At 37.7% G+C, this 26,492-nt stretch overlaps 2 protein-coding genes across 3 annotated transcripts in view; both read left to right on the forward strand.

Moving 5' to 3' along the window:
- Positions 1-19,313, forward strand: part of RABL3 (RAB, member of RAS oncogene family like 3) — a 35,952-nt gene extending 16,639 nt beyond the window's left edge. The window contains exons 3-8 of one of the 2 annotated variants that reach the window (XM_055316376.1): positions 2,782-2,911; positions 6,689-6,803; positions 8,680-8,830; positions 12,895-12,966; positions 16,038-16,076; positions 16,621-19,313. In XM_055316376.1, the coding sequence (XP_055172351.1) occupies positions 2,782-2,911; positions 6,689-6,803; positions 8,680-8,830; positions 12,895-12,966; positions 16,038-16,076; positions 16,621-16,686 (573 nt within the window). In that variant the 3' untranslated portion in view covers positions 16,687-19,313. The remainder of the gene's footprint in view (positions 1-2,781; positions 2,912-6,688; positions 6,804-8,679; positions 8,831-12,894; positions 12,967-16,037; positions 16,077-16,620) is intronic. The other variant, XM_055316377.1, reaches the window with a different exon arrangement.
- Positions 19,314-25,372: 6,059 nt separating this feature from the next.
- The window catches only part of HGD (homogentisate 1,2-dioxygenase), a 42,045-nt gene continuing 40,925 nt past the window's right edge, over positions 25,373-26,492 (forward strand). The window contains exon 1 of the mRNA XM_055316464.1: positions 25,373-25,554. Coding sequence (XP_055172439.1) covers positions 25,540-25,554 — 15 coding nt within the window. The 5' untranslated portion in view covers positions 25,373-25,539. The remainder of the gene's footprint in view (positions 25,555-26,492) is intronic.

Below are 26,492 nucleotides of genomic sequence, written 5' to 3' on the forward strand. Positions count from 1 at the left end.
TTCTTACATACTGGGATATTAACCCCCATCAGATATATAATTTACAAATATTTTCTCCCATTCCATAGATTGTCTTTTCATTTTGTTGATAATTTCCTTTGCTGTGTAGAAGCTCTTTCATTTGATGTAGTCCCACTTGCTTATCTTTGCTTTTGTTGGCATGTATATTTAAAAAAAAAAATTCTTGGGGTATCTAGGTTGCTCAGTTGGTTAAGCATCTCCCTTTGGCCTGGGTCCTGATCGGGGTCCTGGGATTAAGTCCCACATTGGGCTCCCTGCTCTGCAAGGAAGTCTGTTTCTCCTTCTCCCTCTACCCCTGCTCATATGTTCTCTGTTGCTCACTCTCTCAAATAAATAAATAAAATCTTAAAAATTCTTGAAAGATTCTGATTTATACCTCTCAACCACCATGCTGTAATCTGGCTCTTAGATATATTCTAATAGATATGATTGCCATATATCAGAATCTGTTTCTGAATAGTTACATAGTACAGTCAATAAATGTCTATAGAATCTAGACTACAAGAAAAAGAGAGATTTGAGTTTACTCTGAATTAAAAGCTGTTGCTAAAGCATTTTGAGCAGAAGAGGATATGATCTAACTTGCATTTTAAAAGGATCACTCTAGTTACTATATGGAAAATAAATGGAGTGGGGGGTGTGAAAGGGGGAGAAGTAAGCAGGCAAGGCTGTAGTAGGGATCATTCAGGATATGATTACATTAATTCAGGCAAAGAGATGAATAGAGGCTTTGATCTGGATGTTAATAATGGAAATGGTGAGAAATGAACCAATTTTGGATATATTCGTAAGGCAAAAACAAGATTTGCTGACAAATCAGATATGTCATATGAAAAGAGTTGAGGATCACTCGTAAGTGTTTGGCCCTTTAAGCAACTAGAATAGAATTGCCTTTTACTGGGAGAATAGGCTAAAAGGGAAGATCAGGAAATTATTTTTAAATTGTAGTCTGGTGGATATGGTAGCCTAAAGTTCAAGGGACTAGTTGATGGATTATAAATTCGAAATTCATCCTAATAATGACATTTAAAATCATAAGATTAGATGAAGTTGTCAAGAGAGCCAGTATTAATAGAGAAGAAAAGAGATCCAAGAACTAAATGTTGGGACACTCCAACAATTAGAGGTCAAGAGAGGCAAAGACAACTGAAATGGAGACTGAAAAGGATTAGCCAGTGAAATGGAAAGAAAACCAGAAGAGTGTGATAACCTGGAAGCTAAGTGAAAAAAGTACTATAAGGCAGAGGTGTATTTAGTTGTATCAGATGGGAGAGTAAGATGAAAACTACTCATTGATCATTGGATTTAGCAATGTGGAAGCCATTAGTGATCTTGATAAGGAATATTTCAGTGGATGATTGGGGCACAAGTATAATAGGAATGAGATCAAAAGAGAATGTAAGGAAAAGAATTAGAGGCTGTCGAGAATAAACAACTCTCTGGGAGGCTTTTGCTGTAAAAAGGAATAGAGAAGTGGTGTGGTAGCTGAAAGAAGACATGAGTTCAAGAGGTTATTTTATTTTATTTTATATATTTTTTTATTTTTATTTATTTATGATAGTCACACACACACACAGAGAGAGAGAGGCAGAGACATAGGCAGAGGGAGAATCAGGCTCCATGCACCGGGAGCCCGACGTGGGATTCGATCCCGGGTCTCCAGGATCGCGCCCTGGGCCAAAGGCAGGCGCTAAACCGCTACGCCACCCAGGGATCCCTCAAGAGGTTATTTTAAGATGGGAAAAATTATGGCATGTTTGTATGCTGATGGGAATTGGGGGCGGGGAGGGTTGATGTAAAAAGGAAGAATTGATAGAGCTTCACCTTTGATAAGAAAGAGGAGATAGGATCTCATGCATAAGAAGGGACTTTGGCCATGGGGATACAGAGAACTTATCTGTAATGACTGGAGGGAAAGCAGATTATATGGACACAGATGCAGGGTGGTGGATAGACATATGAAAAGCAGGATGTAGAAATTCTTTTCTGATTGCTTCTGTCTCCAAAAGCAAGGTTCTTAGCTGTTATCTTAGTTTTTATCCTTCTTAAGGGTAGGGAAGAAATTAGAAATTTGAAAAAGAAGAGAAAATATGAAGTGGTTATCTAGGAGAGGAAAAGAGGAAATGGCCTACAAAACTGATTAAAGTTCAGCTCCAAAGGTAGACTTGAATTTAAAATTAATCCAGGCAGGGGCACCTGGATGGCTCAGTGCTTTGAGTGTCTGCCTTTGGCTCAGGTCATGATCTTTGGGTCCTGGGATCAGGTCCTTCTACCTCGGCCTATGTCTCTGCCTTTTTCTCTGTGTCTCCAATGAATAAATAAATAAAATCTTTAAGAAAATAAAATTAATCTAGTCAGCTTGAATGTGTTTTTTTGTGAGCTTCTCATCCAGTTAGCTGGTTTACAGACATGGAATTGGGGAAAAAGGTAGATATAGTCAAGATTGGAATTTTGTCTGATGAATACAATGTGAAAGAGGGGCAAAGGAGTGACTAAATTGATGAATCACGGAATTTATACTTAGGAAGGAAGTGAGAATTTGGAAGTGGAAGGGGAGCTGTAAATAGTGGTAGGATTATTATGAGAGCTAGAGTATTAAAGGAAGGAAGCTTGAAAGACAGGAGGCAATCAGAGTCAAGTGGTATGGGAATGATGAAAAAGTCATGCAGATATGGAATGTCCAGTGTTCTAAACTAGCATGAGGGTGCTACCAGTGCTCTTATTGGCCATAATAATTATTTTGATGGATTAATTTGTCAGGTTCATGACTACAAAGAAGGAACCCCAGAAGAGAAGACCTACTATATAGAATTATGGGATGTTGGAGGCTCTGTGGGCAGTGCCAGCAGTGTCAAGAGCACAAGAGCAGTGTTCTACAACTCTGTAAATGGTAAAACATTTTTATTTCTAACATATATTAATGACCTAGGAGTATAAATAATCTGACATAGAATGCTGTGGGTCTTATTTTAAGAAAGATCTGATACACTCCCAACTCTTAATTTATATCTGCATATCACATTTGAATTCCTGTTTGTAGATTCTAACCATGTAACTCAGAACATTATTTCTTTGTATTGATATCATTGTCGTAAACTAAATAAATAAAATTTTATTTTGGGTACTTGACCTAAAATTTAGAACTTTCTTGGGGTGCCTGGTGGCTCAGTGGTTGAACTTTGGCTGAGGACGTGATCCTGGGGTCCTGGGATTAAGTCCTGCATCAGGCTTCCCACAGGGAGCCTGCTTCTCTCTCTGCCTATGTCTCTGCCTTTCTCTCTGTGTCTACCATGAATAAATAAATAAAATCTTAAAAAAAAAAAAAAAAAAAGCAGAACTTTCTAAACGCTGTCCCCTGGGAGTGCCATGTTTCCAGTCAATGGAGTAGTTCCAGTAGAACCATTAGGAGTCCCATAGTCTAAGCCAATGTCGCAGAAATATAGGGATTTCTTTCATCTAGTCCTTGGAAGGAATCCTATGTAATTATAAAGAGCTGCCTAAGAGTGTGTTTAAGGATGCAGATAGTCAAATACGTGGAACACTCTTCCAGATGGAGGTATATAATGGAGGACATAATTGGAATTCATAAGGTACCTATTGTGTCAAGGGACTAAACCACTGGCTATGGTTTACCTATGGAGGGTTTTTTTGTCTTCTGCCCCCTTTTTAGTTCATTTTTATTTATTCATTCATTCATTCATTCATTTTTAAAAGCTTTTTTTACTGTGAAATATGATTTCAAGTTGTCCCTGATTGATGTCCAAGATTTTACACATCACCCTTTTCCTTCTGGTAGATGCTTAGCTCTTAGTTGCACCTCATTTATACTGCTTAGATCATACTATCAGGTAAACATTGTAATTGGTATCTTCTTTATTCCTTATATTCCTCTTTCCATATCTTATCTTCCCATATCATATTGTGTTGTGGATACAAAAAGAAGTAGAGAAGGTACTTGCCATTGGATACATACTATAAAATACAGGATGAGTTATATTAGTTCAGAACTGTCTCCCACTTAGCTCAGAACTCTATCTGAAAGTGTCACAATCTATTTGAAGAAACAAGACATTCATAAATGAAACAAAACACGGTTATAAGATGTTGACACAAATATATGACATTGTCATGCAAGAAAGTACATGATAAACGGCATATATTAATAGAATGTATATAAGTGAGAAAAATAGATAAGACTGGTATAGTGTTAGGTGACTTAGAGAATAGGAGAGAAAGAAATGAAGCCTGACTTTGATCTAAAATCAAGTGATAAACTTGGATTATATCAGCCAAATGACTTCTCAAAGTTGATATCAATCTGGTCTGACAAAGAGAAGTTTGGATATATAACACTTTTGCCTTTTAGATCTTTTTGAGAAAGAGTTAAGATTAAAAATTAAAAAGTTAAATTTAAAAACTATAAATAAATTATTATAAAGTTAAAGACCATTTAAATCCTAGAAACTTTATGGAGTTCTGAGTTGCATATTCATTAAGTACTGAAGAAGAAAGCCATCTAAATCCATATTTATCTTTTTTTATCCCTACTATTCATTAGTGATTTGTCTCTTCCTTGAATTTTATTGAAATAATTGCATTTACCCTATGTTAATTTTACAGATAAGACTGAGAGGTATTCCTATTTAAAGTTTAAATAGAAATTCCTGTTAAGAAAGACCCAGTTTTTATGTTCTTTTATCCTAACTCTGGAACATTTCCCTTGGTAGAAGCACTAAAGGTTCCTTACTCTATCTCTCATCCTTAGTTTCCTAAGAAACAGAGCATAAGGATCAGTCCATTTAAATGTGCAGCCTTTTTTCTTAGCATTAACATTCTTCTCTCAATATCCTACCGTCCTCCCACTGTGATAAGACTACTCTGGCAATCCCTATAGGAGGAAACCTGTCAAGTATCTCGACCTCTTTCTAAGGTCGGAACATATTCTGATCAACTATCACACTGACTTCTTTCCTTTGAGCCCCACTATGGCCCCCCTAGCCCACAGTCTACAGACCAAGAACTCTCAGCCCATATGAAAGTGGGACAATAAGGGAAAAGGGAGATCCTTAAGAGAGATCCCTCAAAGAATAGACTCCTCCCTAATAGCTCATCTAGGTCTTTGTAATCCTTTCACCTCTTAACCAAAAGTTTCACCCATAGTTTTTTGATATTTTTATCTGGGAAGTAAGGGAGAGGAGAAAATATCTACCACAACTTTGCCTTAAAATGACTTAATTCTGCTTTCCCCCAATCTTTTACTGTCTGTTACCTGAGTTCAAATTTTGGCTCCCTCACTTATCATGTGACTTCAGGCAAGTTACTCAACCTCTGAGCCTTAGTTTCTACATATGTAAAAAAGATGATTTTCATTAAGACTATCAAATTAGATAACACATGTAAGGCACCACATGTAGCACATAAGTGCTGAATAGATGTTAACTATATTCTTTAATGGCAGTTCTTTATTCCTTTTTTAAATCTGTCTTGTGTCTTGTGTCCTTAATGCCTGATAGAAGCCCTTATTAGGGAGTGCAGTAGAATATGGGGCAAGTGTCAGATCTCTATTTCTCTGTTTGTCCCAGATGCCAGGGGGAACAGATTTACCTGAGCTAGCTAGAACAAGACAACTGTAACTTGCACAAATATCTGTAAAAGCCAGAGGAGCCAAATAATTTTAATTCTTCTGCCCTTCTTTTTCAAATTGACATATCTCCCATCTTGAAGAAAGAAGAATCATCAGTTTCACGTCCTCTCTTCATGGTAGAATCTAGGTAACATAGGAAAGGGTTAGGGGTTTGAAAATCTAAAGTCTTTTGACCACAAGAGCATACTCTAAATTCCACTAGGGCATTAAAACTTTTCTTCTTTTGTCTATAATATTGTAATCATTACCTGCTTTGCCGTTCTGTCTGCTATCATATCTGATTCAATTTAATTGTATTTCTGAACATCATTTTGTTATTTTGCTCAGTCTCTGAAAAATCTATTTTCTACTACTCACACTTCTTGAATATCTTTTCCTACCCTCTTCTAGTGACATATATCTTTTGCTCTATTAACTAAGGTATTGAGCTTTTATAGCTAGCCATTAATTCAAAGAACTAAAAAAAACTAAACTTTTCAGTTGATTAGGCTCAGGTGATTTATAGGAAAATATTTTGTCAGCTGAAAAATAGCAATTAAATCAAGATCTTTTTAGATTTAATAGTTTATTGAGTATAAATAATAGAGTGTGTGTAGTATCTATGACAGTACTATGCACAGTGGAGAAACTGAACTTTTGTGGAAATATAATTTCTTATATACTTGAAGTACTTTCAATTCCTTTTATTGATGAGGTAGTTCTACAATTAGGACCAGACAGAGCAGGCACTCTTTAAGTGGTGAATGAGGGGAAAAAAGAAAAGACATTCTAAAAGCTTAATGACATTTTGTCAGCCCTTGTAGAATTAAAAAGTGTTATATAACTGACAGAAAATTTTGTCATTAGTTATTCGTTGGAATTTGTATATGACATTTTAAATTAATTGTGTCTGAGTTTGTTAATCATACTGAAATGCTAGGTGTATTCAGCAACCTAACTCATATACACTAAGCCTCCCTTTGCCAGTTGTGAAATGAAGAGGAATTGCTGCAGTACTGACATCATTTGCTTTGATTATTTTAGGTATTATTTTAGTACATGACTTAACAAATAAGAAGTCATCGCAAAACTTGTATCGTTGGTCATTGGAAGCTCTCAACAGGGATTTGGTGCCAACTGGAGTGTTGGTGACAAATGGGTAAGCCCAGATGACTTCACTTTTAGTGTGAAATGGTACAGCATGCTTGTCCTGCGAGTTTCCTTCCCTGTAGTGAGTGTCTGCTTAATTTGTTTCTCTGAATCCTAAATCTTCCCTCAGAGGATAATTAAATTAAAAAAGAAGGTCTAAAACATGCAGGGTTTTTGGTTTTTTGTTCTTGCCAAAGTATTGTGTATATAATTACAACACCTGGTTGTCTGTCTCTTTGTGATGTTGTCATGTTACCAGCCTTATCCATCCATGATAAAATTCCCTATTAGTTTTTCATCTATTGTATTTTTTTAAAAAAAAGGATTTTGAGATCAAATTTCAAATTGGATGTAAGATTAATGAAAAAGTGAATAAAAAAATGTTACATATACAGTACATATATTTGTTAATGTATGAGAGATTATACAATACCAGTGACAGAGATATATGTCTATTAAAGATCATGGTTGATAAATATATACACAAATTTGTATGTGAGCCGGAGTGAGTGTAGGAAAAGGAAATATTCTTAAAGAGGACACTCTCAAAATTTTATTCTCTAATAAAGCAAATTTCAACTTTGGACCATGTCTCCTAATTGATATTGTCTCCTGTTGATATTGGTAAACAGAATCAGAGGCCTTGAACTCAAGCTATTATTGGCTTTGATGCAATAAATAGAATGATGATATTTTTAAGAAATGGAAGGTTTAAAAAAAAATGGGGATGTTACATAGTTCAAAACACTTATGTTCCAAGGCCAAACAGTAGCTGAGGCTTTGTAAGATTGTTATGAAGGGCAAAAAGATTTGGTAATTTTGCACATACCCTCTTACACACCCCTGGTTTAGATTATTCAAAGAGAAAGAAAAATAATGTCAAAGGAAGAAGAAAAGCTATGCTTAACTGGGTTATATTGATTGTATCATGCAATATTGATTTACTGTCATAAGGTGTTTGCAGCCAGATTTTACTGACTGTTGTAAATTGAGCTTATAACATGTCAGAAATCCAAATCTGTTTTATTTCTCATACATGAATAGAATTTAAATTAAATGGTCAACATTGGGCTCTAACTTCCTTTCAGTAGTAGAAGGAATACTACTCTGTCCTTTGGGTAAAAATAGGGAGGGGGAGGAGGATTGTAATAGCCACTGACCCAAGGCCCCTAACCCTAAGTGATTCATATCGCCGCTCTCTTCCATGGCTCTAAAAAAATTATTTGGTGCTTAATTCTTTTCTTTTACTCTTCATTTTGCATTTCAGCTGCTTCTTTTCCTTTCCATGTTTTGAATCTACCTTTCCCTGGGCTATAGCATCATCTGTGGTCAATTTTTCTGGTCGTCAGCATCCTTATTTCTCAATTTCATAAAATGATATATTTCTCTTTACTGTTTGTAGACAGAAATGTGTATGGTGGTAGGTATAGAATTTATGCATACCCCTGAAGTTTGCCATTTTTCCCTCTGACCAAAGGTTTGAGTATCATCCTAGATTCCTATGTTTTCACTCCACTGAAGTTTGAATCCACTCTCTGTATCTACCTAGAAAAATTCTTGAGTTGTTAGCCTTAGAAGACAGAGCTTTGGGAGAAGTCAAATCAGCCTGCTTTCATATACCTGGTGGGCATTCAGTTAGTCTATAGAGAGTCAAGAAAATAAAATTTGAGTAGTTAGATGAATAGCTGCAAACTCTGTAGATGGTGAGGATGGGTTGATAAATAAACAAGTAGATGGAAGAAATTGGGACAAAATAGGTTTAGGTGGGGGCCAAGTAAGAGTCAGTAAAATATCAGTAAAATAGTATAAGCTACTTGCATTTAAACATTAGACATCTATATCAGAAAGGTAAATTCTATTCACCTCTTCATTATTACTTATCACAGGGATTATGACCGGGAACAGTTTGCTGATAACCAAATCCCACTGTTGGTAATAGGGACTAAACTGGATCAGATTCATGAAACCAAGCGCCATGAAGTTTTAACTAGAACTGCTTTCCTGGCTGAGGATTTCAATGCAGAAGAAATTAATTTGGTATGTATTTTCACTAATGCATATTTCTGTTATCATTAGTTAAAGACTTAACAAGTCATAAATTCTCACAAAAGAAGCTTTATACTAAAATCAGGCATTTGGGTTCAGGTCCAAAATGTAGTGAAGATTGGAGGAGGACAGGCAGTTCAACTTCCTAATATGCTGATCTGTTAGAATGTTCAAACTTTGTTCTATGAATAATATAAACATGGGCTTTTTCTTGAAAAGATACTTTAAGATCACACCAAAATCAAAATAATTAAAGTAACAAGGGTCACTGACACTTTGATTATTCTTGCTTTAGAAAAGCTTCTTAAACTACAGAATTTAACTTAAAGAGCAAATAAATAGATAAATGAGAAAACTAGGAGTGCTTCACGAGCAGTAGGCAAACTTGTATGTATATAGAGCATTGAGTTTCTTCCTGAGATACATAGCTCAATTAGAACTGGATGCTAAAAAGGATAAGAAAAGTTCTCACGTAAGCTTGATAGATTTGCCTAGAGAAGGATCTTGGCCAGTGCTTCAGTCACGGTTTATGTGTCATTATTCACAGGCAGGATTTCTGTAACATATTCAGTGCCCTGGCAATTCCAGGTGGAATTGGTAGTGGTGGTGGTAGTGGTGGTTTAATAATACTAATGACTATAATTTACTGACCACTTACTATGTGCCACACCCTGTTCTGCTTTATGTACATTTTCTCACATGTTTGTCGTCATATCAACACTATAAGGTAGGTACTGTAAGTATTTCCATTTTAAAGATGATTAGAACCAAAGAGAGGTAACTAGACCTAGTCAGGCACTCTGACTCCAGGGCCAATGCTCTACAATTAAGTCTATTTTCCACTTAATTATTCTCCAGCTAACATTTAGAACCTTAGAGCTGAAAGAACTCTTAGAAATCATCTAGATCACTAATTAATACCCAAAATTGACTGTAAACTCATGTTATCAATGTAGCTGTGAAAAAAATTGAATAAGTGTTCCACAGCTGGAGCTTTTTATTCATAAGATCTGACAGGAGGACCAAGACTCCATAATTTTAATTAATGACTCAGGTAATTCTGATGCCCTTACTCTGTGAATAAACATTTGTGAACACTGGTTGGTTCAAACCAACCTATATCCCATAACTGAATCAACTTCTGCCTGCCATTCCATGGTTTTTTACATTCTGCTTTGCAGTGGGTGGGTGCCTTATTTTTCTCACCTGCCACCAAGGAATCTTCGGTGTAAATGTCCCAGCTAGTTACACTGGACCATGGTATTCCAGAGGACTCCTGTTACATAGAGTATATAATATCCTTGTTGAAGAAGTGCTGAAGTTCCTTTGTTTGAACATTATTTCCCATGGAAATTACCATTGAATATACTTAATTTGTTCCAGTAATTACTTTCAATGTATTTTGGAATGTATCTCTTTGTAGTGCCTGTGGGTTTCTGTGACACTATCCTGATACGCATTTTTCCTATTTTTCTTGTAAAGGCAGGGCCATCTCTTAATTGTTAATAAGATATAAAGGTACTCAAGTGATGGTACTTTGACACACGTGGTTTCCACAGAGTTCACACACAACATACTTTTGGCCTTTATTAGTGTACAGCTTCAAGAACACAGCAGAAATAAGAGGGTTTTGAGGATGCAGAGGAAGGAAAAATGAGGAGGAAAATTTGATACAAGCTTCAAAAAGAGACAACAGTCAGAAAGACTTAGCAAGTAAATATAAAGCCTCAGGTAAAAATGTAAGGTGACAGTATTAGCACTAGCATCTTCGGTTACTGTATGAATTTACTTAAAACTATATATTAGAAAAAAGGAAGACTCGAATGTATATATCAGAGATGAACTCAAAGTTACCATCTCGTGCCTGAAAAACAAATTGGTTTAAATTATAAATAGGGAGACAATTGCTTTTTTTTTTTTTAAAGTCCTATTAGGCTTATTGTGTCTAGGACAAATTTTTCTTTTTACTTCAAAATGATTATATTGAAGCATCTTCCCTACTTAATATTCCTTTCTCAAGCTTAGCTAAGCTATTTAAAGCTATTAATCTTCAATCTTTGCCCTCAGCCATGATCAGTGGCAGATGGCTCTTTAAACTCTAAAATTCTAATCCTAAAATCATAGGGTTTCTATAGCCTACTCAACCTATAACTGGGAGCCCTTAGAATTAAGTTTCAGGAGGTTCTGCTTGTTTGCTGTTTGATTTAGTTTTTATATTTAGCACTATAGCTCGATTTGGAATCATCTCTAAAGTCTTTTGACACCGTGGTGACTATGTAATCAATATCCATTTTGTAAAACACGTGCAGCACGAGTCTACCTCAGGTTTGTCTCTTATGTGCCCCAGCTGCCATATGAATGTGTTCAGACATTATTTCAAGTACAGCAGTTTATACTGTGATGTTTCAGGTTATTTGATCCATACATGGAATTAACTTTTATTGTGTTAGGTGCTTTTGTACCTGAAAATTCAATCTGGTAGCATTTTCTTAGAATGAAAAGAAAAGGGAACTAATATTTCAGTACCTGCTATGTATGTGCATTATCTTCTTTATCTTCTTTAATTTTCACAAAAATCCTGTGGAAAAAGTATTATGTTATCCTTATTTCACAAATGAGCAAGCTCAAATTTAAAGGCAGAGTAACCTAACCAATGTCACACAATCTAGAGATGTTGGGACTGATACTCAGATTCAAAACTTGGTGGCTTCAAAGACCTAATTTTTCTAGTACTCTGTGATTTTTGAAAAATTTCTCATAGTCTCCTTTTTGGGTGATTTTGGAAAATTTATTCTAGTTTCCAGCCAAAATTAAAAATGTGAGCCTCGAAATGTTATATGTAGATAAAATAGGTAGTTATTACAAAATTTACCAGAAAGGACTCGTGTCTTAGAGATTACAAAACAGAATAAATGCAACAACAGTGATTTCAGTAATTGCCCAAGGGACACAGACCATCTACAACTGGAAGACAAATACCATCTTTGTAATGGAGCCTACACAATATCCTCATAGTTTGGTCTTAGGTGGCATTTGTGGTAAAATTCAAAGTGCTCTGTCTCTGGAAATAGATAATTATTACAAGCAAAAGCTACTTAACATTAGAATTCCAGGAAAAGGATAATAAACCTTTTAAGATCTTTACTGATCATTGTAATTTACTAGTTATCTCGTAATGTTCATTTCTTCTGGGCCCCATTTTTTTCCTATTTTTCAAAATCCTATTTAATAGTAATGCATCTATTATTTATTATTAATACTTAATGATATGTAATAATAAACTTACTCTTTATTGTTTATTATTATCAAAAAATGTATCTATTATTACTTTTATGGCCTACCAGGTGGTATAGTACTTTGCAATTCAATGAGTGAGAAATACCTGGCAGCAGTTGTGTGTGTTCTTTGCTCTAACTCCTTATTTCCATGATTCCTGCTGTTCATATGAACTGCACAGTACTTAATTAGATGGTGCTGGTTAATAACTAGTACTAAAAAGGGAAGTATTAACAGTTTTTAATGGCTGTTTCTGTTTTTAGGGTAGGTCACTTGATTAGTGTCTTGGTTTTGTTATTAGTAAAATTAGCAATCCTGTCTTCCTTTATGAATTATTTGATGATGAATACATTGGTTCAATGTCCTATAAAATTCAATAAATAGCCAAAAGTGGCCCTATCTTCCTTTAGCACTTTCCTCTTTGCTTTGTGCATCCTAATTTGAAAATTACTTAAATATTTTAGAAGAGTATTATGCCTAACATTTGATTATAGAAATGTGCAACAAGGGGATCCCTGGGTGGCGCAGCGGTTTGGCGCCTGCCTTTGGCCCACGGCACGATCCTGGAGACCACGGATCGAGTCCCACGTCGGGCTCCCGGTGCATGGAGCCTGCTTCTCCCTCTGCCTGTGTCTCTGCCTCTCTCTCTCTCTCTCTCTCACTATCATAAATAAATAAAAAATTAAAAAAAAAAAGAAATTGCAACAGGAAAAGTAATGACTAACAAAGAGCTTATGTTTCTTAACTTTTAATCATGCATCTTATGCTTTATCTTCTAGGATTGCACAAATCCACGGTACTTAGCTGCAGGTTCTTCCAATGCTGTCAAGCTCAGTAGGTTTTTTGATAAGGTAATAGCTTCAATTAAGTTATTTTTAAACTTAATTTATATAATATGAGAGTTAAGTTCTTTGTAGAATGCTTTGTCCTTTTATTCCTTCGTCCTGAACTTGATAGCCTGAATACTTGTTTTGATCTCTCTTATCTGTTGGTATAATTGCTCAAGGCTTGCTGACGTATTTATTTTATCACCAGTGTTCTCTAAGCAAAGGATGAAAGCTACTGGATTTAAGTGAGTTATTTTAAAAGATACCTAATTTCCCTCCTTAAAACAAATTATGTTTTTCTCTTTTCCAGCTCTTTCTCTACTTATTCACATCTCCTCCACCCCCACAAAAGGCACTGAACCCAGGAGATTCTGCTTAAAGCTCTGAGTTCTTTTTGCTCTCCCAGCTATCATAGTTGTTCTCCACATAAATGTCACCTTTACTTTTAAGGTTATGTCATCTCCTTGATTCCCTCATTTTCCCTCTCAGAACACTTGCATTCCAAATATTGACTCTTGCTAGCATCATCTTATGTCCTGAACTGGAATGGAAGTATAGAATGACTCAGCATACTGGTAATTTAGGGCACTGTTTGTCTTTCCTTCACAAGGCCATGTGGCTGCATCATACACAGTATTGACCAAGTCTAAAGTGTTTGCCTAATGTTGGATTTACGTAGTAAAGTAAAAGAGAGTATATTTCTGTCTGTATTACTGAAAAAGACTAATTTCTGTATTACATTTCCTTTAAGGATACAAGAAAAACAGTGCCCTCCTCATAGCTTTTTATGATAATCATTTTTCTTTTACCCACTTAGGGATCTAATATTTGGCCCTTTTGTCCATAATGTCATAATAAGATAAGCCCCACACCCCTCCCTATTTAATAGTAGACCCCTGAGAAATGTTTGCTTCATCTCAGAACTTCCCAGAATGTGGCAGATACAGTACAGGTGTGCCAAGATAGCAAGTCCCTCATTTCGAGCAGCAAGGGTTCCCCAGGCTGAGTGATCAGTAACCCCCTTCATTTGGCCCAACATGCTGTGCAAATATTAGCATTTTCTAAATGCACCATGACATGAAAAATCTTGCAAAGCAGTGCAAGGGACTGGATCTTCTTTCCATGCTATTTTCAAACTTCAAACATAAGAACTTCCATTTAGTTTAGATCCGGGGCCCCCATCTGATACTCTCTTCAGTTGCCTGAGAGCAACAGCTTATAAATCTTTGTCTAACAGGAAGATCCTACAATATATTGCTTAAACTTGTTAATAATTTATTAATTTGGAAATTGTTGAAAGCAATAAAAAGGTACAGACTTTCAGTTATAAAATGTGTAAGTCACAGGGATGAAAAGTACAGCACAGAGATGGTAATATCGTAATAGCTTTATATGAAACAGATGGTAACTACACTTACTATAGTGAGGTTCTGTCATGTAAATAATTGTCAAATTACTATGTTGTAATAACCGGAAGCTAATATAATACTGTATGTCAACTATACTTCAACAAAAAATAATTTTTAAAAAATGTAGTAAGTTAGATCCTAGAGAAACAATGGGTTATAGACTAGTGTGACCTGAGTTGTCAGGGAAGACTTGATTCAAAAGAAATCAGAGCGAGCTTGGTTAGTTCCAAGAAGAGAGCAAGATTTGGTAAGAGAAAGACACTGCAAGTTGAGAGTAAGGACTTAGGAGCAAAAGCGAAAAGGTAGCTTCTCTCTTCATTACCTGAATCACAGTGAAACGTATGTGGATTAGGAGGGTGGCCAGACTTCCAGACTTACGTGGTTGCCTGAAACCACAGTAGCCAGCAACTAAATTTTGCCCATTTTCTATCAGATCTTCCAGAATTTGGTATAAAGATTTCTTTTCCAAGAGGGAATCTATCTCCTCCTCCAGACTCCTTAAGTAGTAATTCCTCCCCACTTTAGAATGATAGAATTTTCCTGACCTGCTATGGAGGGAAAGAAGGTCACCCTCTTTTTTGTGTGTGGGATTGAGTATTTTGAGATATATACCAATCACAAATCAGCTTTTCCACCTTTTGGCCCAGTGAATGCAACGTTACCCTGGTTCACCTGTGGCTAAAAGTAACCCAGCCATAGACTGAAAGATAGAATCTAGATAATTTGCCCATCAAGCCAGTGAAAGCAGGGTGGCACAACCCTGGAAGAAGATACCATGCTCTTATTCAGGGAAATTCTTAGCTTCATAATTCTGGATTCCAGCATCTTAAAGTTAATCTGCAGCTAATATGTATTCCTTTCTGATTGGCTTTTCTTAATCACAACAGCTCTGTGTAAAGAAAATCATACTGCCTCTGTAAGCATTACAGTTTCTCAAGTGTTAGAACAAAATTCATTATTTTTTAAACATTTATTTATTTATTTGAGAGAGAGAGCACAGCTATCATCTGAAAACATAGTGCTCTTAAACTCATTATATTAGGGCCTGTATTTTAAGAGGTTTTCTTCCAGCAGTAGTGATGGATTTGTGCAGATACATCCACTGCTTTACCTCGTTTCTCCTGTTGACCAAATACAGACAGTTCTAAGACTACTGAATTAAGGATACAGATTCAGTCCATGGAAGGAAGTTCATTGAATGCTTTTGACCTACCAGATTTATCACTGTGTTTACTCCAGGGGACATGGCAGTTGACTACATTACACATTCCTCTGTAAGGAATAGCTGTACTATTGTAGTAACGGTAAAAGTGCTCTGCTTTTATCTTATGGATTCTATTTTGTATCTTTGGGCTGACTAGTAGGAAATTTTGAGCAAGATTTGCTTCTGTACACTGGAAACTGCATGGATTATTATGTCATTCTCTGGTTATTTAGTCATTTTTGTGCATTCATTTATTTTTTTGATCTATTATTAATGGTTTGGGGAATAAGGCAAGCTTTTATGGAAATACGCCCACACTCCTGATCTTAGCACTAGATTTAACTCATTGTACTGGATGTCCATAACTGTTGAAAAGACTCTTACCTTAGATATGCCTTTTAGTCCCGTTAGTGGCAACTGCAGTGTACCACTTTTCCAGGGATGTTTGCTAAGCCCTTAAAATCTTTATTTGTTTCTCACAGGTCATAGAGAAGAGATACTTTCTAAGAGAAGGCAATCAGGTCTGTATTCTTGATAAAGTGGGTTCTAAATTTGGATAAGTGATTTCGAAATTTACTTTCAGAAGTGGTTAAAAAAAAAGTAAAATCTTTTGTAGGCACAATTATTTTCTTCTGTCTTGCTAAACACAAAAGAAAAAAAATCAGATCAAGGGAAAATAGGGTTCAAAGAAACAAAAAGAATGCTGGGACAAGGTTATATTATAAACTAATAGAAGAAAATCATTTTCTTAAGACTCTATAGGTATCTATCCAGAACTTGTCACAATCCAGACAATTCATATAAAAGTGCAATTGATATATGTTATGAGAGTCACCTTCATCTTCCCTGATTTAGATGACACTATCACCAATTTGTTGGCAAATATTTTCCATTTTGATAGAATTTATTTTATTATTTAATCTAAGTAAAACCTCAAAGAGATGGTTCTTTGAGGAACAACAGGCCAACATACAGAAACAGAAAAGAAGGGAACAAATTGAAAAGGCTATTAGTATTTGAACTCTGCATGCTGAGACGTAACATGATTATCTTTCTTGCCTACAGATTCCAGGCTTTCCAGATCGGAAAAGGTTTGGGGGAGGAACATTAAAGAGCCTTCATTATGACTGAATTACACTCATCCTCTGGAAGAGTGAGCAAGCAGTGGCAGTTTTGCACAGCTTCCTTCTTGCTGTGTTGATTATTAATGTTTCAGCCTTTTCACAGAACCATCTTAAAATGCCGCCCTTCAGCCTCACCCTCTAATAGAAAGCTGAAAGGAAGTGACCGTGTGGGAGGTCCAAACTCTGTCCCCATCATCTCTGTTCCTCACCTTTCTGTCCCCATTTATAGATTATGTCAAAGCCTCATGGAAATATGAGATGTTGTCAAAATGATGCAGGAAATGAGCAGTGACAGAGTGCTGCAGAGAAAATTTACTCTTTCCAGAACTGGAAGGTTTTTATGGGTCTGTAATTTTCCCACACTCCTTGCTGAAGGCCTAATTAAGTACTTCAGAAATGTAGCTCTGTTGTTTTACCCTTTTGAGGGGAAAGGTTATGTTAACCAGCCCTGGATCGTGCACCCCAAACAGCCTCTCTCATTTTCAAATAAGCAAAATTGTGTTATTTAATTGCGTCCACTCTCATCACACACAAGGATGCCTAATAATAGCAGCCCTCATCTCCCTCTCTTCTCCTTTGCAAGTGGTTCAGTGGCTAGAAGAGGCGGACTCAGAGCTGGAGTTAAATATAAATAGATTAATAATACATAGAGAACAGCAGTACCGGAAAAGAAGAGTTCTCCGAGAAATGGACACCTCCCTAAATCCTTCACTCTAGGTTCCAGTTGTCTGCACTGTCTTACAGATTTCTGTTTGGAAAGAGGTAGGGTGAGATCTAGACCTGCATGAGGGCAGCAAGAGAGATTTACAGCCTCTTCAGTTTCCATGTTTTTAAAGGAAAAGTCAACTCCTGATATGTCTCTTAAGTGCAGTCGGTAAACTAAGAATATTATTCTCTGTGTCAACAATGTATTTATGGGGAGAAGTAAAAATAAGTTCCACAGCAACACATTTACATGAATTATGGACTAGGATTCTTAGATTTCATAATCCAACATCTTTTGGGGGTGGTGTATATGTGTATGTATGCATAATTATTCATCGTTTCTTTTTTTACCCATCTTTTCTGCTTGTTTAATTCTCTATGCCCTGGTTCTTCTTTAATATATAGACCTGGTTTCCAAAAACTGCAATTTGCTGCTTTATTTAACACCCATTTTCGCTCTCTGGCTCTGCAGCAGGTCTTTGCACTCCTGATTTTGTTCCATATTAAAAAAATAATAATAATCACACAATTTCAGCTTCTCGTTTTAAAACTAGGCAAAAAAACCACTAAATTCATTTCTATTCCATTTTAATTACATTTCAGAAATACTTTGGAAATCAAGGTATGCTAAAAGAGGATCTTAAAATAAAAATGTTAGCCAGTGCTTTTAGAAAGGCAGTTGTAGGAATTTGGCAAAGGATTTTTAAGGCACTTTTCATCAACCAGAATATTCTTTCTCTGCATCCTTGCCACTAGACTTAACCCTGATTTCTTTTTTGATACAAAGGAGAGTCATGCAAATCAGGCTCCGTATGCGTAGTTTGGCACAGCCTGTTGTGACAGAGGCCATGCAGGTAGGCAGCAGAAACCAAATTCATACACAAAGACCTGACCCAACTAAAGTTCTTTGTATTCTGTTTTTAAAAAATAAATTAAAAGAAAGTTATACTTACAAAAAAAAAATACAACACAAATGCAAAAATCAATATATAGCCCTTTCCTTCCTCCCCCCTTTCTTCCTCTTTCTTGCCCTTAATTTAAAAATCTATCTCAATTTATTTTCTCCCTTATTAAAAAAAAAAAAAAATTAACCCATCACTGATTGCTTCAGGGTCAGCCTTGAAATCTTAACAGTACTCCACAACTCCATTTCTTCTTGCTGTCAGACTTGACTCCCCGGATTATAGTTTTCTGAGGAAAAAAAACAGTTTTTAATCTATGGTGAATTTATTGCAAGTATTAGTATCAGCAAGACCAGGCTCTTTGCCAAAATGAATGTTATTAGCCAAAGTTCTTCAAAAAGAATGTTTTGAAGCATAATTTTTGCTAAGATTTCCTGAGATGTGCTCATCAAAATTGCTTTTGGATAATCAACAAATGTAAATACCAACATACTTCCTGAGAAGTATTAATTAAATCTTTAATTTTCTTGATGGAACAAGTGGCTAGCAATAGAGAAAGATTTTTTCTTTCCTGTTGTGATTTAGATGTCTAACCAATGTTATTTTTTGTGGAGGCAACCAGACGTGAAGGCATATATGGTCATTCATCTGTCCCTCAGGTGACAGGGCCTCTCATTGGAAACCAACTAAAGATTTGGGTTGTCCTCTCCACTCTGTGCTCTGAAAAGAATTGCTGCTCCCAAAGGGATTGATCCATATCAGCTTTATCTCGGGTTCTCAGAAGTCCCTAAACTTGAGGCATCCATGGCGGATTCCAAGTGCCTTGACACTGCTGTTTTTCTGTCCATTCTGAAAATGGACTATGTGGAACGGATGTACTGGACCATCAGACTGAGATGAAGAACCCCTAATTGCTGCCATGACCAAGCTTGAGTGTCTGTTTTCAATAGTGTATGCTGTAGCACCCAGCCCAGAGAGGACCTTGTATGGGTTTTTAATAAATGTTGGTTTAATTGAAAATTTTAAAGCATGTGTACCATCTATTTTAAGAAGTTTGAAGGTCTAGCAGGATATCTGCATTGATTTAATATCTGTTAAAATTCAAAGGAGGATACTGTTTGGGGGGAAGGAGGAGAAGGAAATAAAAAATTCATTCCTCTGTAGTCCCCAGACTGAGTTAAATCGCTGTGGTAGGAAAGGAAAGAAAGGTTCCAGATGATCCAGCCCTGAAAGAATCCTGAGCCTCCAAAATAGTCCCTGGTATGTTTGAGGCAAACTTGGAGCCTACCAGAGCTGCTCCATAGAGTATGACAGGGGTCTGACTTTCCATTATTATTAGCACCTCCATTGAAGGACTCAATGGCTTTTAAGTTCAAATGTGCATAAAAATCCTCTGAAGTATTTAAAATGTAAATCTTGGAATTTCATCTGCCCCCTCTTGCCCAATTCTGTATATATGGTATAGGGGAGGATTTTGTGTTTTTTAAAAGGCAAACCAGATGATTCTGATGCAAGTAGTCCAGGATCTATGCTTTGGTAAAGATAATACATATCACAAAGCAGAGAATACAAAGAATGTAGACTCTACTTAATGGCACCTTTACATCAGAATTCACCCTCACCTTAATGAATAAGCCATTCATTCCTCTCAAGGTTATACGTGCCACAGCAATCATGAAATGGTTGTCACATCCTCTATTAGCAAAACAGGAAATGGTTGTTTGTGACGTACTACTGCCTTTTTTATTATGTTCCAGGTGTATCTATTTCTATTAAGATGTCTTGCCATCTTATGTGTGCACAGTCCTCTCTTGTACCACATTTGTTTTCTCAGCTGGCTAATTATTAAGCTTTACCAAGGTAATCAGTAAGTACTGGTGAAAGACAAAATCCCTAAACTCCCAACAAAGTTGTAAAACCTGGCTCAGTCTCAGCAAGTACATCTTTCAGTTCCATCTGTTTCTTGGAGACCCTCTAAAACTCCTCGAAGTCCATCCTGGAGTGATTGCTCTGCATCACATTCCTTCACCATTACCCTGTAACAATCCCTAGCTCCTAGGATGTAATGTTTTCCAGTTTGCTGGTGTGGATCAGTGGTCATCCAACGGGGATGGGTACAAGTATCCCCTCCAAGAGGTACATGGGCACAAAGAGTTTTAGGGAAATCATTTTACAGGTCATCAATCTGCATACATATGTTAAAATCGATCAGCAACTCAATGCCAATTACTTCCCACCTGGGAATGCTTTCATAATCTTTTTCTGGGGTAGCCCCGGTGGCGCAGCGGTTTGGCGCCGCCTGCAGCCTGGGGTGTGATCCTGGAGACCCGGGATCGAGTCCCACATTGGGCTCCCTGCATGGAGCCTGCTTCTCTCTCTGCCTGTGTCTCTGCCTCTCTCTGTGTGTGTCTATGAGTAAATAAATAAAATCTTTTAAAAAAAAATCTTTTTCCCACAACAGAAACGGAACCTGTTAACAGGAATATGTTATATTGCCCCAGGTTGTAAATGTCTTAGGATGCCAACAAAAAGACAATTCTCAATATTAGCTTTATTTAAGGACTCTGTTCTACTCACATAATTATTTAAAAAAAAAAATTCAGACTTCTCAAGGAAGAATTCCTGAGAACAAAGCAAAGAGAGTTTTGGTAGGAAATATCCAAGGCTGTGGCACATTCTTTCACAGCAAGGCTTCTTCCTTGGTCTATTCAAATATCAAAATAACATTTTTTAAAAAGATTTATTTATTTATTCATGAGAGAGAGAGAGAGGCAGAGACACAGGAGGAGGGAGAAGCAGGCTCCATTCTGGGAGCCCGACGCGGAACTCGATCCCGGGACTCCAGGATCGCGCCCTGGGCCAAAGGCAGGCGCTAAACCACTGAGCCACCCAGGGATCCCCTCAAAATAACATTTTTGTGAAAAATAATTACACAGGCAAAGGGGAATAAAATTAACATCTATTTTCTCAGCTCTTTCTGAGTAAATGAATTAGAAAAGGCACATCTAAGTGAAAAAGTAACATTTAATTAAAGTCAGTGATTCCAGGCATCCCTGGGTGGCTCAGCGGTTTAGTGCCTGCCTTTGGCCCAGGGCATGATCATGGGGTCCCGGGATGGAGTCCCACATCGGGCTCCCTGCATGGAGCCTGCTTCTCCCTCTGCCTGTGTCTCTGCCTCCCTCTCTCTGTGTGTCTCTCATGAATAAATGAATAAAATCTTAAAAAAATAAAAAGTCGATTCCAGTAGCTGAATAACCAAGCCTTTTCCAATCAGGTTTCCTATTATTTCCTTGCAACCAAATTAAATAAGAACCTAACTGAGTTGTTGATAGGTCATTAAAAATGATGTTTAATGATAGATTCCTATCTGATTTTTGATATTTAATTCAGAAAGAGAAGTGACATTGTAACAATTCCTTCCATTCTTACCTACTTATTTATGACAAATCTTCTTAACACATCTGTGAAACCAAAAAATAAGATTAAATGATGCTGACTCCTGTCTTCTTCCAGAAATAAGAATTATAAATAAAAATTATTAATTCATGGGTATATGAACGAATGAGGGAGAGGCATCCACCTTATTAAAAGAAGCATTTCCAAAAAAAATTACCTTTTATATTTATTATTTATCAAAATATGTACTATGTATGGGTTACTGTCCTAGAGAAGAATCTTCCAGTCTCCTGGCTGGCATTCTCTGGCAGTTTAGTGGAAGGAGGCTGGAGGCTTCATAATCACTTATTACACTGGGTTTTGGACTTAGGCTCCACTTCCTGGTGTTTGTGAGTCTGGAACTTCGCTGAATTTTCTTCTGGAGCTTCTGTTAAGAGTAAACCTAATTTGTACTAGAATCTTAGAGAAGCAGACACCTAATGTCTGCAGTTCCTGGTCCTTTTCAAGTTCCCTACCTCATGTGTTCCCTTTATCAATTCACTGAATCTGTTCTCTCTGCCTGGTTTTTAGCATCTTTGTTCTTGTTGCTCACAACTTGGATACTGTTGACTCTGTCTGGTTCAGTTGGTTCAGTATATGTTCGCCTTGTCCCTACACAACCTGCTCTCTCTGCTGGATGTCCTTTTGAATACTAAAAAACCACCCTGGCCAAAAGGCACACCTCCCCCTGTTTCAGATGTCTGCCAAAACTCTCCCTTCCCCAGTCTTCCCTCATAGACCCCTCCGTCCTGCCCTAAACACATCTCTTTAAATACACTGCCCTTCCTCTTCTCTGCACACACTCTTTCCTCTGCTCAATGCCCTATCCAACTCATTCTATGCAACTTGGCTCAGGTATCATCTCCTTTGGGAAGGCTTCCCCGCCCTCCTATTCAGGAGGAGGTGCCCCTCAATCCCTCCCATAGCACCGGGGCCCTTCCCTGTCACAGCAAGTATGGTTCTCTATTGTAATGGCCTGTTTATTTCAGTCTTCTTAGGTATGCTGCTCTAGTAGAGAACAGAACTGAGTCATCTTTGTGCCCCCTGCATCTCACAGGATCTGGCACATAGCAGGTCCTCGAAAATTGTAAAATAAAGCAATGACCGCGTGATTACATTAATTGAAATGGGAAACCATAGACATAAAATCAGATAGTTCCTGAGTTTTATTTATTCTTAAACCCTCGACAGTGTGTGGCACATAGTAGTTACACAAAGCAAATACTTGTTTTATTGCATCATAATTATAAAAAAAAAGGCAATACAGTTAGACCAGCAAATATTTTCAAGCCCCTCAAAGTAATTTTCATCCAGTCAGGGATCTGTGACCACTTTCTTACTCTTTTGGAAATCTCCCACACCTCAGGAAAGAGCTTAAACCTGCTTTCCCAACTTCTTAAATCTGCCTTTCCAACTGATTCAGTGGAAAGAGCATAGGAAGTTTACAGAAAAATAAAGAAGTAAAGCTTTTCTCTTATCTTTTATTGATTCCCATTCATGTTTTTCCCCTAACCACCAAAACTAATCTCCAGGATTAATAGATTTAAGATCCAAAGTACTCAAACTCAGATGTAAGAAATATTTTTTCTTGAATTCATTTTTTGATTTTGAGTCTGCATACTACAGTAATAGCAAAAACTTAGCTTCAGTAAAATTGGGGCCACCCCCAACACATACCACTTCCTCCCAGGTGTGTATATAAATTCCAGGGAAGCTTGCATAATACCACAAAGTCATCTGTCTATGCTGACATATGCTGAGATGTCCTATAATTGCCTGGAACCCAGGCATCAAGCCGCACAGTTTGTTACCAACCTGTCATTTGTTGCTTCTTTTGGCCCTCTCCCTGCTAACACCTCATACACAGGCAAATCATTCTGCTGCTACTGGGGACCTCTGGAAGTAACTTAGACCCATGTATATGGAGCAGAGGGTCTAAACTGGCAGTCCATAATCTTTTCAAACCTGCATGCATGTCATTGACATCACTGTATCCGTTATCTCTCACCACTTAACAAACTACCCCAAAACTTAATAGCATAAAATACACCATTGTGTTTGCTTACAATTCTATGAGACATCAATTTGGACTAGGCCTTGCGGGTAGTTCTCCTGCTGTTTTCACCTGAGATCATTCACATGTCTGGCATTCACATTATCTTGCAGCCAGATTGCCTCATTCACATGTCTGGCAGTTAGTGCTGGACTATCTTGCCTTAACCTCTCCTTTCAAGGGGTTTCTCATTCTCAAGAAGACTAGCTCAGCTTCTCTGTGTGGTAATCTCAAGTGGAGAGAAATGGACAAATCCTAAGGCACAAGCACTTTTCAAGCCCCTACATGTGTTGTATTTGCTCTTAACTAAAACAAGATTCAAGGAGGGTATGAGAAAGACTACATCTCTTACTGGGAAGAGCAGCAAAGTCAACATTACAAAAGAGCATGCATACAAGGATGGGAGAGAATTTTTGCAACCTACCACAATGGATTTATCCATTCATTCGTTTGTTTTAGTTGCCAGTGTTTAAAACTTAGAGCTTCATATAGAAGTCTTATCTTGAAATATGACCTAGCCGATCTACATTTCCTGCCTGGTCTATTGCACTTGTGTCTGTGATAATAAAGCCTAGATTACAAGATTGTTTTTGTAAAATTAAATGAGATAATGTCTGTGGAAAAATCTTGAACAAACAGGTACTTGATAATATGGTTTCTTTCTTTCTGAATACAATTAGCTAAGAAGTGGATATCTGACTATGGCTAAGGAGAATAGCCAAGATGAAGGGCAAGGGAGTCATAGAAAAGGTGGCCAGGGGCAGCCCTGGTGGCGCAGTGGTTTGGAGCCGCCTGCAGCCTGGGGTGTGATCCTGGAGACCCGGGATCGAGTTCCATGTCAGGCTCCCTGCATGGAGCCTGCTTCTCCCTCTGCCTGTGTCTCTGCCTCTCTCTCTCTCTCTCTGTGTCTATGCACCGGGAGCCCGACGTGGGATTCGATCCCGGGTCTCCAGGATCGCGCCCTGGGCCAAAGGCAGGCGCCAAACCGCTGCGCCACCCAGGGATCCCTAAATAAAATATTTTTTTTTAAAAAAAAAGGTGGCCAAGTAGTAATCTCTTTGTTTTTAGAAGGATAAAGATTTTAGAAAACAAGATTCTTAAAGAATTTATTAAAACACTACATATATTTAAGAAATGAAGAGGAACAGTAGTAAAAATCTCAGTTTGCTTTAAGTGAAGCACTCCAGGGTCTGGGCAGTTCCCCCAGCTTATCCCTTGGAGACATCTCTGGACATCTGTCTCTCCCCTATCACCATTTCAAGCAGTTGTGTGTAAACACCTATGTCAGAGCACAATTCGTTGTCACATTCTGCAGAGAGTGAACATCCTGCCCTCTTCCTTCTGGGCCTGAGTCAGGACTGTGTCACACACAGCAGGTTCTAACTACCACAGTTCCTTTCCTGGAGAGCTTTACGTTCTCTGTCTTTAGTAATAAGCCTCCTTCTTTTCACTGGAACACGTAATTGGCTAATCTTTACCTCAGGTGAAGAGAAGACAGGCTTCAGCAAACTCTTCCAAAAACAGCTGGGTTTAGTAAAAAGGGCAATTGTGTAAGCATTTGGAAATAAGCATTCTGGACTTTCTCCCTAGTTATCAGTTAACCAATTCTTGTGGCTGATTTGAGCTGCCTGCTAACCAGTGAGCCCAGTGAAGTGGTGGGAATAACATCCAGAAAGTGGGTTGAAGGAGAAACCGAAGTATTTTGGTTCCATACCTTCTCTGGGCCCACATTTCCTGAAGTCATCACGCCAGCAGCAGAGGGAAAATGGCCGAGTTAAAGGTAAGAGACTCTGTGCTAAGTTTGCTGTGGATTCTTCAGCCAAAACTTATGGAAGCTTCTGAGAATTCCAGAGTGTCACAATCAGAGAGGACTTAGCAAGGCCCTGTTCCAAACCCCTGTGTTCTAGAGGCTTTGCCATGTCTGCAGGCATAGCTGGGGCTGGGGCTGGGGGGTTGCAGGAGAGGTGATAAAGAAAAGAGATGAAGCCTTCATTGTCTATCTCTTGCCTTTGTTCATTTGAAATATTGTCTTGGTAATGCATAGACATAAGAGCTCCCCTCCACCATGGGCAGACACATTTCTCACTGTCTGCTTCTCAGCCCCAATGCCCTGCCATCTTCCTGTTGCTGCAGCTTCCTGGACTGCGTCCAGCCAACCAATTAGATTTGCTTAAAATATTCAGTTATTTTGAGGATCCACAATCAGCCCTTGGCCAGTAGAAGCCCTAGCACTTCCTCTAGGAAATAATTCCTTTTAATGATTTAATGTGCAATTGAAAAGTATGTGTGGGTTATGTGCTATTAATGAATTAACTCATATTGTTATCCTCAAAATAAATCTGGACTGTAGGCAGTCTTGTTTCTACTTAACCAATAAGGGAAGGAAAGTTTGGAGAGATTAAGTGACTTTCCCAAGGTCACTGCTTATAGATGATAGAGACTGAATCAGAACCTGGTTTGTCTGAATCTATATCCCAGGCTCCAAAAGGAGCCTTATCGGCATCTAATGAACTTGTGTCTTAAGTCCAGGTAAAGGGATTATTTTCCCAGTGTCTCAAACCACACCTAGTGTCCAGCCTGGGCTTGGAACAGTGCCCAACACATGCATGTGGAATTGATTAGAACTGCCCAGAACTTAGACTCAAGCCAGGAGGGCCACACTGTAGGCTTCTTTCAGGATACATAGTTTGAGCACTTCCCTAATGCCTTTCAACTGAT

This window comes from Nyctereutes procyonoides, unplaced genomic scaffold (genome assembly GCF_905146905.1).
Source record: "Nyctereutes procyonoides isolate TBG_1078 unplaced genomic scaffold, NYPRO_anot_genome, whole genome shotgun sequence".
NCBI classification, from domain to species: domain Eukaryota; kingdom Metazoa; phylum Chordata; class Mammalia; order Carnivora; family Canidae; genus Nyctereutes; species Nyctereutes procyonoides.